The 16,317-nt window shown below is 36.6% G+C and overlaps 1 protein-coding gene across 2 annotated transcripts in view; it reads right to left on the bottom strand.

Moving 5' to 3' along the window:
• Positions 1–16,317, bottom strand: part of LOC126382882 (guanine nucleotide-binding protein G(olf) subunit alpha) — a 54,567-nt gene that overhangs the window by 36,051 nt on the left and 2,199 nt on the right. Inside the window, exons 1-4 of one of the 2 annotated variants that reach the window (XM_050033015.1) lie at positions 2,830–3,619; positions 2,502–2,574; positions 1,667–1,721; positions 1,423–1,542 (exon numbers count right to left, since the gene is read on the bottom strand). In XM_050033015.1, coding sequence (XP_049888972.1) covers positions 1,423–1,542; positions 1,667–1,721; positions 2,502–2,574; positions 2,830–2,968 — 387 coding nt within the window. In that variant the 5' untranslated portion in view covers positions 2,969–3,619. Of the gene's footprint in view, positions 1–1,422; positions 1,543–1,666; positions 1,722–2,501; positions 2,575–2,829; positions 3,620–16,317 lie in introns of those variants that run through there. The other variant, XM_050033014.1, reaches the window with a different exon arrangement.

The raw sequence follows: 16,317 nt of genomic DNA on the forward strand, positions 1-16,317 counted from the left end.
AAGATGTAAAGCACCAATGCAGTAACTATTCCACTTTAAGGGCAAAGCAATGAAGTGATGGTATGGATAAGACCACGGAGCAACTGCAAGAACCAAAAAAGCCAGCAAGCACCCTGTCCACAAGGCCTGAATTTAGCTATATTTTGAGGCCTTGTTGGAGAGTCATATGCTATAATGTGGCTAAGAGATAAGACACACATCTGAAATTCATTCCTCTGAATCTTTTTTATATGTTGAACAACTGCAAACTTGATGAAATATTTTCCCAATGATAAAGGAGGCAGTGCTGCAACAAGCAATTATTTTCATTATCGATAAATCGATTCACAAATAGTGGAAAATGTCAGAATTTCTTAAGGCCCAAGCTGCCTTACTGTGTCCAACCAAGAGTCCAAAACTCAAGGATATCCCATTTACAATAATATAAAACAAAGACATGCAACAAACTACAACCTGGGGAAGCTGGAACTTTAAAATTATGCTTAAAAAGACAACTAAAATGACTATTTAGCTACCAAAATAGTTGCTGGTTATTGTTTTGTTGATCAAAAAATCAAGTGATCAACTAATAGGCCTAGTTTCAGCTTGAAAAAACAGCTTTTCTATTTTAAAAACAACCACAGTTGGCACTTTTAAATTGCAGTACCTAACCCCAGTATGGTGACACTATGGATCACCATCAACTCCAGAACAACCAACAGCAAAAATGCAGATCAATACACCAAAAGGAGACTAACCCTGTACTTGATACATACATAACAGCATGTTAATACTTTCATTTGGTTCCCAAAAAAGCCTAAAGTTAATCAACAACAACAAGAATTTAATTCAGTCCTCTATGAGTCTGTGAACAGCTCGGTCATTCCTGTTTTGTGGTGCTGAATATCCGGTGTCAAACAAGGAACACCTTTAAAATTATGTAAAACATTATCTACGTTTCCAACACATGACCTCGCTCTATTGAATGGCTGACCACACACACTGAAAAGAATCCCATGTGCACCAGCTTGCATTCAAATCTACATATGGTACATCCGTTTTGGCTACGAACAGTAACCAAACTTTTGACAAGCCATGGAATCAACTGACTGTTGATTTCATACAAGTTAGCTGACATTTCCATTCATAACTGCATATCTCCTTAGCTTTGGTTTGTTAGAAAAAGACTCCAAGATGTCACAAAGAAAGAGTAAATTAAAGAAGAAAGGCAACTTTGGGTCTGCTGTAGCAAATTTACATCTGATATCTCGCAGCTACATCAGCAGGACCTACATTGTTGGCCATAAAAAGAGCAAATGCTGTCATCACATACCATCCAACACCCACACAAACACAAATGCACATTAGGAAAGACAAACGATCACATATGTGTCTCACACATATTCAGCATGTGCACACATAGAAACTTTATGGACATCTTACCTGTGAGTAGTCAAAGTCAGAGAGGGGTGCTATGCTTTTGATGTATTCGATTCTGAATTGGTCCTCTGGGTTGGCTAGCGGGACTGGGGGTATTAAAGTGCTCATCGCAGACACTATAGTCTACAAAACAGAAGTTTAAGGAGGAAAAAAACAAGCATTAAGCAGGATGAATACAGGACAAACATCTTATAATAATAATCAGTAAACAACAGAGACATTATGAAGCAAAAAGGACGAAACTCACCACTATGGCATCCTTCACGTTTTTCCGAATATCTTGGATTTTCTGTTTCTTTTCTCTGCATGGGGACAGAATAGGAGTGTGGGGCAGCGGTTACGAAAACATCAACCACAGTAGACCACAAAAGATTTATCATCAAGGTGGTTATGAGCGAGATAGGGGTTACAGCCAGGTTAGACTGTATTCTTATTACAATTAAACATACAGTACAGGTGTAGAGGCAGGTAGCAGTATAAAATGCAGGATGGGGGTCAGTGAAATGCAGAAATTAGTAGATATAATGTGTTGTAGTCAAGATTTTCCTATTTTTTTAATGTTTAAAAAGGACAATTATGCCTCATATTCTCTAAAATCCAGCTTCCATTGGATAAATACTTTAAATTTACACATACAGGGGATTTTCATACAGTTACAGGACTCTTGACATGTACTAGGCCTGTTTCAAATAGACCAGTGGTAAGATCAATGCCATGCAAGGCCTTGCAGCAAAACAAATCATCAATAGGCCTGTGTCGATCACAACCTTTCACCCTCTCACAGGAAACGGTTAATTATTTGGCATCTGTGTGACACTGAGATCATCACATATGTATGATAACTGTACATGTACACGAAAAAAGGAGGAAAAGGGAGAGTGAGAGGAGGGGGGAGATATTAGCTGCTTTGCATGGGATACTGGGCCCAACAGGCGCTGCAGTGCCTGGGGAAAATCCATTCACAGGCTATATTCTGGCCTCGACAGTGTTATTCATTAAGGGAGAAGCCATAAGAATAAGCATTGATATGATTTTTGAGGCGTCAATGTAGCTATTTAATAAGTGTATTGAATAGCACTCACTCCGCGTTGAAGCCGTTGACGTGTAGAATCCTCATCTGCTTCACAATGGTGCTTTTTCCGGACTCTCCCGCACCTTCGAAAATAGACCAAAAAAATACATGAAAATGTCACCAAAATGAGCACGAGCAGGGACATCCAGGTTAGCGTGAGAACCATACATGTTTTGGAAATGAAGCCAGTTAATTGTAGGCTCTCTGGAGCTTCGCTTCCATCAATATCCACCCCCATGACATATTATTGCAAGCGCTGTCAAATGGGGCTACGTGTTCGGTAAACGAAAGGGATTAGCTTACATTTCAGATAGCCATCACATATAAATCAGCCTTACCCAGTAATAAGAGCCTGTGTGTGGCTTTATACGCTTGTCTTTCCTTTTGCAACTGTTTTTCTATCTTTTTATTAGCCTCTCGTTGTGCCTTTTCGTCGATGCGTTGATCTTCAGTCTTGCTGTTGCCCAAACAACCCATCTTCCGTCGCCCTAACCCTTCCTTGTGGAATCGTAAAAAATATAAAATAACACCCGGGATGATTTTGTGGTTTAAAAATAACACAGGAATGAGTCTACTGTAAAATAAAAAAAGGAGAAAAAATCTCTGCGAGGCTTCTCCGTCGGAGGGAGGAATATGTTCCCCCGTTACAATTCCGCTTTAGCCGCAGCCAATCGTCATCCAAACCGTTTGTCAGTTCACAAACCAACGAAGAATAACGACTCGATTCTACAAAGAAATATCAAAAATACATATAAATAAGAGGAGAGAGAGAGGGTTTTCAATTCCACGGAATCCAGTCAACTGTTCCTATCGCGTCTCCAACCCCTCTCTTCTCTCAGTATTTTTTTCTATCTGAATTTCTATCAGTATTTCTGTCTCTTTAACTCAGCACTGCCTCTCTCTGTGGCACCAGGAAGTAACCGTGGACCGTGGAGGTGGAAAACAAACCTGCGTTAAACTGTAACATTAACAACCCGCACTGATATAGCATTTTATAACTGGAGTGGAAAAGAGAGAGGAGCCATTCCCGATTTAGTCCCTCGCTATCCTGCTATCAAACTAATCGGCGAAAGGGGTGGAAACCCGGACGCCTCTGTGTGCTGGTTTACAGAGAGGGGCTGGGTCTCTTCTTCTTCTTCTTGTTGGCTTCCAGTCAGTGAGGTGGCCCTGACCCAAACTGGCAACCCGTTTAGTGTGTGTGTGTGTGTGTGTGTGCGTGTGTGTGTGTGTGTGTGTGTGTGTGTGTGTGTGTGTGTGTGTGCAATGGACTTTACCTATCTCTGTAGTTTATACATTACAGGCCTGGGGGCCATCATTGTAGTCCTTGAGAGTATGAGGACTACAAGTAGTGGAGGAAGTACTATCATTTGCCTAAGTAAAAGTATATAAGCATGAGCAACCAAATGAACTTGAAGTATGAAAAGTAAGATATATACACATACAAATTATAAATCAACTTATACATTTTGATGTATTATTATTGAATAAGTTACCCAGCAGTATATAAAGTAATTGACATTAGCGCCACCTTTACCAGCTGCTACAATATCAGTCTGATAGGCCCCTTTCTACATAACAACAAGTACTTTAACTTTAAGTTTAATTATTTTGATGCCAATACTTATCAACTTTTACTCAAGTAAGGTTTTGAATGTAGGACTTTTACTTGTAGCAGAGTATTTTTACACTATGCTTATTCTGAAATAAAAGATCTGAGTACTTCCTCCACCACTGGGTATTATTGCTTTTACTTTAGTAAAACATCTGATAACTTAACTAGTATAACTCATTCTCTCAAGGACTACTATGATGGCCGCCAGATCTGTTACCAGCCGTGGAAGAAGTACAGTTGGCCTGCTTAAGTATATGAACTTAGTTACTCTCCACCACTGTATAATATGGATATTAATACCTCTGAAATTGGCCATTTTGCAAAATTAGGGCTTTTACTTTTAATACCTTAGGTTCATTTTGTTGATAATACTTATGAACTTCTACTTGAGGAAACTTAAAACAGTATTTTTACACTGTGGCATTGCTACCTATACTTAAATAAATGATCTGAGTACTTCCTCCACATAACTGTGGTCCTCGTTCTCTCAAGGACTACAATGATGGCCCCCCCAGGCCTGTAATGTATAAAGTATAAGCACCTCAAAATTGTACTTGAGTCAGTACACTGAGTCACTTTCCATCATGTTATAATATTTAATTTTATATACTTTATTAATCCCCGAGGGGAAATTCAATTTTACACTCTATGTATAATATTAAAAAATAGTGCTTTTACTTTTAATACCTTAAGTTCTTTTTGTTGCCTACTGTATTTACATGGTGTGTGTACTTATGTGGTAGAGGTACTTCTCAGATATTTTATTAAAGTATAACTAGCAATATCACATGTTAAAAAAACCTCTTTGATCTTTCTCAAGTGAAGGCGCAGGAGTATTATCGACAAAGTGAACTTAAAGTATTAAAAGTAAAACCCCTTTTAGAGGTTTATACTGGATTATTATACATATTATAAAGTGGTGGGAAGTAACTCATTGCATTGACTCAAGTGTTGTACTTAGGTATGTTTGAGGTACTAATTTTGAGGTACTTGAATTGAAGTATCAAAAGTAAATATGCTCATTGTGCAAAATGGCCCCTTTCCGAGGTTTATACCATATATATACACATTATAAAGTGATGGAAAGTAACTCAGTGCACTGACTCAAGTGCAATTTTGAGGTACTTATACTTTATACATTACAGGCCTGGGGCCATCATTGTAGTCCTTGAGAAAAAAGGACTACAGTTATGTGGAGGAAGTACTCAGATCATTTATTTAAGTATAGGTAGCAATGCCACAGTGTAAAAATACTGTTTTAAGTTTTCTCAAGTAAAAGCTCATAAGTATTATCAACAAAATGAGCCTAAGGTATTAAAAGTAAAAGCACTCATTTTGCAAAATGGCCATTTTCAGGGGTATTAATATCCCTATTATACAGTGGTGGAAAGTAACTAAGTTCATTTACTTAAGTAGGCCTACTGTACTTCTTCCACGGCTGATTAAAGATCTGGGGGCCATCACGTTGGTCCTTGAGAGAATGAGCACTAATAATACATATTGAAGAAACTTCTCAGAGCTTTTACTAAAGGAAAAGTAATCATACCCAGTGGTGGAGGAAGTACTCAGATCTTTTATTTCAGCATAAGCAGCAACACTATAGTGTAAGAATACTCTGCTACATGTAAAACTCCTCCATTCAAAACCTTACTTGAGTAAAAAGTAGAAACGTATTGGCATCAAAATACTCACTTAAACTAAAAGTGAAAGTGCTCATTATGCAGGAAGGGGCCATATCAGATTCGTTGCAGATGGTAAAGGTGGTGCTAATGTCAACTACTTCATATACTGCTGGGTAACTTAGCTTCCAAATGTAATGGAGCATAAGTATAATGCTGCATAAAAATGGAAATACTCAAGTAAAGTACAACTACTGTAAAATTGTACTTTAGTAACTTTCCACCAGGGCCCTACTGGTGAAAGTAGTAAACCAACTAGTCTATGGTCAGTGTAATGTAATTCATGAAAACTGTGATTTACAAAATGAATTTTCCTCCTTTGTAATGTCATTTTGTATATTGTAAATATTTAACAAAAATGTCACAATTGCAATCTCTGTGTGTGCAGCAAGGCAGCGGTAAAAAGTAGCCGTGTATATTTTTATGTTCTGCACTAAAGTACAATTTTGAAATACTTTTATTTGACTAAGCATTTTCATTTTATGCTGCTTTACGCTTGTCCACTGCATTTACTGGACAATTATACTTTCTTTGCAGATTAAGATTCTACAAATAAACATGATCAGTTTATAAAATATGATGCACTGTAACATTCAACTACTTAAACATACAGGAAGTAGCTGAATTCAGCTCCACTTTGAACAGCTACAGCAGTTAATCACTTATGACACATTTATGCATCAGAGAAAGTCGTCACTATAACACAATATACAATAATATAACTGACTGGGGGCACTCTGGTGCATGAATACTTTCACATCAGATATGTTAAGTACATTTTGCAGATAATACTTTCGTTACATGTAAATGAGAAACTTTTCTTTTAAAGATATTTTTGTGGGGTTTTTTTGCCTTTATACAATAGGACAGCTTTAAAGGGGGAGAGTGAGTGGGGATGACATGCACAACAGGGCTGCGGGTGGGAATCAGGTTAGCTACTGGGTTTTTATTATTGTACTGCAAGTTTTACTTGAGTAAAGCATATGAGTACTTCCCGCACTGCAGCAAATAAAGTAACTTCATGCAAATCTGCTCAATCGGGATCTTTCATCCAATATGTCTCTATTTTAGTCTCCTTTGACGGCCATTAAACTATCCTGTAGAGCAGTGATTCCCATCCTGGGGGTCATGAGATAAATTTAAGAGGTCACAAAATAATTCTCAATATCACAAAGAAGAATAAACATACTACTAATAGTTTTTTTCAGACCTTCCTCTAATCTTTGCTTTTTTTCTTGTGAATTCAGTGTAAATTTACCTCTCAAGCCTCTAAAAATGATTCAAAATAAACAATCTGAGAAAGAAGAATCACAAATTGATGAGACTGCTGGTTACATCAGTGACAAGGGGTGGCAAGTAGACACAGATTTGTTTAAGTGGGGGTCACAAGCCAAAAGGCTCTGGGAACCATTGCTATAGATCAGGCATGTCCAAAGTCTGGCCCAGGGGCCAATCATGACCCACAGACCAACTTTAAACAGCCTTCAGCTTGTCTCCTATAATAAACTATATGTGCCCTGCCACATAATATTAGTAAATCAAGCAAGTTCACTTTGTATTTTTACCATTCACCTCATGATGGCAGGACTATCATACAGTTTGTAGACATGCACTAAGAAGGAACTACGCAGGTGGATCTAATGTGTTTTAATAAACAGGCGGAAACAAGCAAACGAAAGGTTACCTAGCAGCAAACACTTCCTGCCAAGCAGCAGACATGGCCACAGCAAAGACACGTGAAGTCGAAAGTAAGGGCTGACGGTTTCAGACGAAGGAACACTTGTATCTCATTTGTATGTGGTTTTCTTTTTCTTTGTAATGACCCATGTGACGTGAGAAGCAGCTGGCCCCCAGGTATTTTCACATTATCTAATCTGGCCCCCATCCAAAAAGAAATTTGGACATACCTGCTTAAAAAGATCATGCAAACCCCTAAATACTAGCTGGCCAACTACATGCACTGGCATATAAAACGATAATCACCGTAACATCATATAAAATATCAAAGCAAAATCATAAGCTATACAGTGTATCATCTCACTGTAAAATTGTAGTATGAATATAGGACATAAAAATGACATTCAGTTCGATTATGTCACCATACAGTCATCATCAAAAATACTGCATGTCCCAGTGGTACAACATTGAGGCAATCAAAATAAATACCACTAAGTATGATATAGTTTACAAAAAAAACATATTGAGCAAACTATCAATCTTCTATTGATGTTTTCTTGAAAAAACAGTCAACATACACTCTTCTTACAAATGTCCCAATTTTGCCAATAAAAGAAACAATTGCTTTTTTTTTTATAATGAATGTCTGCCTCCAAAAGACTATGACATAAATCAGCGCTCAACTAGAGACCACAACAGGACAGAGGGACCCTTAATTCTCTTTACTTTAAACAATATATGTGAATTTTTTTTTTTTAAAAAAGAAAGAAAGAAAAAAAAGGTCATGCACCACGACAACGACACTCTTGCGGTGTAAGTCATGCCTTCGCCAATAAGGAGGAAACAGAAAGACTGTCAGTGTTGTGAGCATTGTCTGACATTTATGTTTAGCTCGGCTTCCTCTGAACTAGGCCAACATGGGATGTGGGTTTGTACAGGTTTGTCTTTACAGTAACCAAGACATGTACACTACCACTGAGTTATTTGTAGGGAGCACACATATTTCATTATGTCTCTGTCAGTATGTGAGGAGGAGAGTAAAGTCTTTATCATTCAGCAGCAACTGGTAAAAGTTAGTAGGCTGTCTTTAAGGTTGAGCTAATGCTAGGCTAACATACACACTGTTATATTAAGGTCAAGTAAAAAAAAAAAAAATACAAATGTACTGTACTGTATTCTCACATTGCAAATGCTCAGATCACTCAAGAGCATCAGGCAACCATGAATGATTATGATCTGTGTAATATGTACCAAGGCGTGTGCTGTTATTGTCTCCATTATGCAAATGCAATGCAAATACTAGTTTCATGCAGGCAAATGTGTGCAACAAAGTTGTGTGGCATGCAAATCACAACTGGAACCCTCACTTCACCTATAGTGGTGTGAAAATATTACAACCCCCACCACCCTCACCCTCATCAAAAAAGGGAAAAAGAATCCCATCTCTCCACCTCAGGAAGCAAGGTCAAAACAAGCAACTGGCCCACATCACTCTCTAGTGGTTAGAGGCAGCACCGCATACATGCTGTAAGCTCCATGTGACTGATACAGAATCAGCTTTTGTTGCATAAATTATCGTCCTTTTTTAGGAAGTAGTGCTGATATTTATGTTTACCTCGCTGTGGCCTCCTCCTGACTAGATAAAAAAAGGGTGTGTATTTGTAGAGGTTTGTTTAGGGTGTGTGTTTGTTAAGGTTTATCTGATTTTAATTTTATCTGCTGAAGAGGAAAGAAAGTTACTCCATGCCACCTTCAACCTGAGCTTAAGATATTTATGTTTCAGCACAATTTTGTGGCCTTACAACTAGATTGGAAGTCAATCATGGTCCATTGTGCAACTTTACATGAGTGTAATGCAGAAACTTGAAGCCTCCCTTGCATACAGCATACACTGAGAACTGACTTCTCAGTGAAGTAGGAGAAATCCTGTGTCTGGCAGTTCAACTTTAAATGAAAACCTCAGACTGTAACTTCTTTTCTGGAATAAAACCATATCATATCACCATATCTGAATATTTTTGCAAGGCAATATTGTAGCAATACACGCATATCAAGTAAAGATTTCTTTTAATTATATAAACTATTAACTTTACATATACAAATTAAACTTTTGGTAGCCTACTAAAATAATATAAAATCGATTGCTTCATAAATCCACTATACATATTTTACAGCAATAAAAAATGATAGAAGTGACATTTATACACTGAAAACTTTATCTTATTAGATAAAGCAGATGTTGAAGTTTTCTTTTGAGGACATACTTTTCAGTTGAAAAAAGGTGACACATCACAATATAATGCTATATATGTAATAACAATACTCAGCATAATAAGTTTAAAATCACAATAATATTGTATCATGACTTAAGTATCCTGATAATATCGTATCATGGGGCCACTGGTGATTCCCACCCCTGATATCAGTCACACAATATCATAATTCAAAGAAGATTACTATGTCTATTATGCATTATAAAGATATTTATAATGCATTTTAATCTGCTTATAGCACTGTATAACTACTTATAAGCACTCATAGAAATTAATTATAGTTTCTAACAATAATCATAATACATTATAAAGTGCTTTACCAGCAATTGGTTGCTCACTATCATTTTTTTTGCAAGGGTTATAGTGTATTATAATTCTCATAGCTGTAATTTATTATAGTATTTTTATAATGCATTATCATCACTGTTATACTGCATTATAATGTGATTATAAGTTACTCTATGTAAGTAAGTATTATCTCTAATTTGAGTCAACTGAGACTTTAGTGTGATTTTTAGGGGAAATCATTCATTCATTCATTCTCCATAACCACTTATCCTGCTCAGGGTCGCAAGCCTATCCCAACTGACATTAGGTAAGAGGCAGGGTACACACTGAACAGGTCACCAGGACCGACACATAGAGACAGACAACCATTCACACTCACATTCACACCTACGGGCAATTTAGAGTCACCAATTAACCTGCATGTCTTTGGACTGTGGGAGGAAGCTGGAGAAAACCCAGAGAAACCCCAGCTGACATGAGGAGAACGTGCAGACTCTACACAGAAGGGCCCTGAGCCGGTCAGCAGGTTCAAACCTGGAACCCCTTCTCTGTGAGGCAGCAGTGTCAACCACTGCACCTTGTGCCGAAACATTACATAGATGAAATGTAAATGTCCATCATTTAGTTTTCACCAAAAATGTTCTGGGTTTTGTCCTCGCACATACTTATGTTTTACTTAGAGAAAACAATGGTCACTTACAGTGACTCACAATCACATTACAATGCAAAATAACAGTGAAGATAATGCATTATAAAATGATAATAATGTAGCAGAACTATGAGAATTATAATACACTATGATCCAGTGAATTACCAGCAGTTATGAAGTATTATGATACTTGACCTTCTTAGTTATTATAAAATGCTTTAAATGTGTTAGAATTATTTAATTGTTTTAAACTATTATTAGTATCTATGAGTGCTTATAATAATTAATCATAGGCAGATTATAACACATAACAAGTATGTCTATAATGTATCATAGACATGGGCATCATAGAAAGTGTTACCCAGATTATTTTTATATGCTTTCCAACATGTCTGGAGGGGAGCCTTAAAGTCTTATTACAATATTTGTAAGTAATAGTTATCTTTCATGATGAATGTCTCTGTCAGTAAGTGTGCATGTGCAGTGTTGGAGGAAGTTTTCACATCCTTTACTTAAGTAAATGCAGCAATACAACAATCTAAAAATACCCTATTGCAAGCCGATTCTGTTTTCAAAGTCTGACAAAGATGTTTTTACTATTTTCAGCGTGAGAGTGGACCTGTACTGCAAAATGGCAACCACAAAGGCCCTTAAAAATAGCTGCTAATTAATGACCAGCCTCTCCAAGAATGCACAGCTTCATCTTGGAGGCTCTGCAACATTACTGCATTTCAATAAATACATTAAATATAGCCAAATACATGGGCTTTCTGGCCGGGCAAAGATTATTTCTGCCAGTTAAGTGTTACAATAAATCTAACAATATCTGACACTTAAAAGTACATATAAATCTTCTGCACTTATTCACTAGCCCCGACTGTAATTGAAGCATGTACTGTAAAAACGAGGCACACATCCAAATGATATCCGGCTAAAATTAGCCTTTTTACAAACCTGGAAGGAACTATATTATATCACTGTCTGAAGGGGCAGAGACTCTTGATAAAGTCCAAATTATACAGTAAGCAAAAGCTGGAGAACAAACATAGTCCAATGTCCTCTTGGTGTGGTTCACTTTGATTCATCTGATACAACTATCTGCTATCAGTATCATAAATATGTTGGTCATAACATTAACTGGGAACTCAGTTAGTAGCAAAGTTCAGCAATGGTCAATGATAAAACCCATTTAGACTGAAGCAAAGTTCACCTGACTCTCCTGGTATTTAAAGGGGAGGGCCCACAGCAGGGCCTTTAAGTTCCACTGAGTAAGCTTTTCCAAAATAAAGCTTCACGTGCACACACACACACACACACACAAAAAAAAGACAAAAACATGACAATCAGTGACTCCCAACAGGCTATTCATTGGCCTGTTTGCCTCAGTTCAGTGATCGTCTTGTGGAATGCACTGCATTGCTAGCAGCCTGTTGTTCAGGCTCATGAAGGGTGATAAGGCTGAGATATGAAACGGCCAGCTAAGGACATCTAGGAAAGCTGTAACAGATATTATCACGGGCCTGTACAGAATCTGATCCAAGAGACCTAACAATAAAGTAACTTCCTTTCCAAGAAATAATCGGAACTTGCCTTCCAGTTCCCATCACTGTATTCCTGTACCAAAGTATAAAGTCTGAAGGAACTCTATTAAAGAAATTCAGATTTTCTGAACTGCCATCTCGTCGATCACATTTGATAATAACTGTTTTTGCATTTTTTTTTAAAAATAAAACAGTGCTTCCACATTAAGTGGAAAGCTTGTGATACCTTTAATTACAAAAAATAAAAATCATGTACTTGAATTTACATGTCTAAAACAAACCCAAATTTGGATTAGAAGGCAACAGAACTCCAGTGGAAACACCTCTGCCTTATTTTAATGAACATAAACCATCTTGCTTTACAGTTAATAGGTGCTTGGAGGACTATCTTGATCTATTTCAAATGAAGAAGCCTTCTTAAAGACTTTAACAGGAGCCTGGTTAGAAACGTTTTGGTGATGTACCCTAAGATTTATTTCTGTAAAATAATTTTTAGTATCTATTATTTGGTTATTTTCTTGAATAATCGACTGGTTGTTTGGTCTATAAAATGTCAGAAAATAAAAAAAGAATGTCCCACATAATTTTCCCCAGAAAGACTAGCAAATATATCTACATTTGAGAAATGTAAATGTTGGTAAAGATTAGGCATTTTTGCTTTAAAATGGTTGAAACAATAAACTGACTGGAATCAAAATACCCAACAGCTGTTTGATTTCCAACAGACGGACTATTCAATTAATCATCATAAATTCCTGAATTAGATTTTTTCTGATATATGTAAAACCATGCTGGAGCTACATGTACTGTTTGTTGTGTTGACATAGCATGTCTGATATCAGGCCACTGTACTTTGATTTATAAAGCTTGGATTCAGCAGGTTTACCGCACCTAATATGAATCAGAGCAGGTGATCTGTGTGCATTATTAAACTGGTCCTATCTGTCAGAAATGAGAGCTAGTTTCATGTTCAGTAACTTTATTTTTATCTAACTGTGATAATTTTTTTAATCTTTTCAGAATTTGAGAGCTAAACTATGTCTAAAATTACACTGTAAGACACCAAGAATGTAGTTCTATATGATCAAACATGATCAAACACTATTAATGACTGAAACTGATGGATTCCGACTCCAGCACAAGCTGAACATGGCGGCCCGCTCAGGATAAACATTAGCTTCTTATGGCTATCATTATTCAACTAAATACCTGCAGCAAATACAAACAGATAAAGTGACCCAGATTAGCTAGCATACGTTGCCTTGAAATGTAACACTATTTGAAAGGTGTCCACTTTCAGAGGAACACAAACCACCTCAGTCCTCTGGCATGCAACAGGAGTCCTACTGGAGACCTGGAGGGTATAAAGTCCCGAAAGGCCTCTTAAAAAAAACACAAGTGGCCCGTGGCAGCCGCTGAGGCTCCAGGGTGTACCAGGACAGATAGCTCAGAAAATAATTGTGATTCTATAGTGGTGAAGAAAGTTGCCCAAACCCTAATGACATGCTGAAATGACACAGTAACACAGGTCACACACATACACACTGTATAGCTTTCAACAGGGGCTCATGGAAGAATGTATGATACTTCCCTGTGTGACTTCATTAGGATGAACCATCTCTTCCTGTGTGTAATTAGTGGGAGCTGTTTACTCAGGAAATTAAGCTGGTAGCCATTTATTATATGGAGTAAAGAAGCATAACACTGTTTAAAGTAAAGCAAATACATGCAATATGATAAGTGTGTGTTAAAACTGAAAATGGACGAGTGCTCTTTTAATTGTAAATGAAGACTTTCTCTTTTGAAACATTAGTATTGACCTTTTTGAAAACTTGTGTACTATGATATCCTATATGTACAATATAGAGATGGTTATTCTATATGTAATTAAAAAAAAACAACAATAAACTAAATCTATGTAACCAGCAGAGTTACAGGGTTATAGAGCCCGATACTATGTCTCCATCTAGATAATTTTCCACTGACAATACTGGGATGCTGCTGGCGGATATTTGGAAAATCTCTTGATAAATTACATAAACTATCAATCATGGACATCCAGTGAGGTAATAAAATGCATGACCTAACAGTGTTATAAGCCTTGTAATTTATATGGACACAATTTAACAGATAAGGGGTTCAGCTAATAAACACTTGTGAATTAAGCAATCAGATAAAGTTTATGTAATTCTAATTACTTACTCTATAAAATGCCCAAAATAACATCAATCCAACAATACAAGTTGCCAGAGCCCTAACTGGTGCCTTAAAATTGATAAGTCATGGCGGTGTCACCATACAGCAACTCAGAAATTAAACATTCCCACTAAAATACTAGAGCAAGAAATTCTTATCATATGTCGAGATGTAACCAGCACGTCTTTAGTATCTTCATCAAACTGATCATCAGAATTGAAAACAGTGAGTTCTACATTGTGGATCAATTCATCATGTCAGCACTAAGGCCCACAACAAAGAGCACATGGACAGCTACACTTTTAGACTATAGCCTACTAAAATATCACCTATATTACACTATACTGTACAACACTGTATTGTACTATACTAAAGGCCACTATACTACAATCTAATCTACTATGCTGTACATTTATTTGTCAACTATATATGTGCAACAATAAGTCAAAATACTATTTGTTATCTGCTGTCACTGGAGAGATCAGACTTGCCATACTACACCACAGACTGCTATATTACAACACACAGCACTCTACTATCCTATATTATACAACGAAAAAAATAATCTAAAATGAATTAGGAATATACTATACTGTACAACCTAATAGCAAAAGCTATTTGGCCTCTATACAGTAAATTATTGTATTCTTAATCATGCTACATACAGTCTACTATACCATACTACTATACTATGCTATATACTTTACACCACTGGCCATAACACTTAAGTATACTGCATTCTTGTACTATAGTATACTATATTAGTTTTAAGAGCAAACTTGGCCCAACAGCCAAAAGCTAAGTTATCTCCATAAATCTTTGGATACTAAAGCCTATTAAACTATACTATACTATATAACATTGTACTATACTGTACTATAGGCCACTATACCCAGAAATATAACATTTACTCATCAACAAACCTTACTGTAAATGTGCCACATTTTAACACCTATGTTTTATCCGCAGTCCCAGGACCGAAGTTTCCCCACACCAAAGGACACTATACGTTACGATACGATACCATATGATACTGTATTGTATTATACCATAATCAGTGCAAACATGGTCCAATAGCCAAAAGCTAAATGGTCTCAAGTACCTTTTACATGAAAGCCTACTAAACCATACTTTATATTACACAACATTATAGTCTACTATACTACACACCACAATACTACATTCTACACTACCATTCAACACATTTATTTACTAAAAACTCTTACTGTAAATACTTAAGTCAAAATGGTAGTTTTCACCTGTTGTCCCAGGTCACTCTACACAAAAGACCACTATAATATACTATTATAGTCTGAAGCAATCTAATTTCCTCTAGTATTCTATGCTGTACTACATTATACCACCAGTATGTTGGTATTTAGAGCAAATGTGGTTCAGAGCCAAAAAGCTGGGCACTCTCCCTATATATTTATCTTTGTATACTAAAACAAAACTAAACTGTATTCTACATGACACTATTCAACACTGTTTAACTCTATACTATACTACAGGTCACTACACTACACTCTACCACAATATATTCTGATTTATTCGACAGGTAGACTTTTACACTGTACTATTGTAGTTTTCAGAGGAAACATGGCCTGATAGACAAAAGCAAAGTTGTTTCCCTACATCTTAGTAAACTCTAATTTACTAGATTAGACATGCATTTATTGAAGAAAAAAAAACTATACATATGCCACAGTTCATCAAAATGCTATTTTCATCTGTAGTCCTATACTAATCTATATTGTACTGTACTGTACTGTACTAAATCATAATCAGAGCAAACATGGTCCAGTAGCCAAAAGCTAAATGGTTTCAAGTATAAACTAAAGCCTACTAAATCATACTCTATGTATTACACAATACACATCTACTATACTACACACCACAATACTCAAAATG

This window comes from Epinephelus moara, chromosome 21, assembly GCF_006386435.1.
Source record: "Epinephelus moara isolate mb chromosome 21, YSFRI_EMoa_1.0, whole genome shotgun sequence".
Taxonomy (NCBI): domain Eukaryota; kingdom Metazoa; phylum Chordata; class Actinopteri; order Perciformes; family Serranidae; genus Epinephelus; species Epinephelus moara.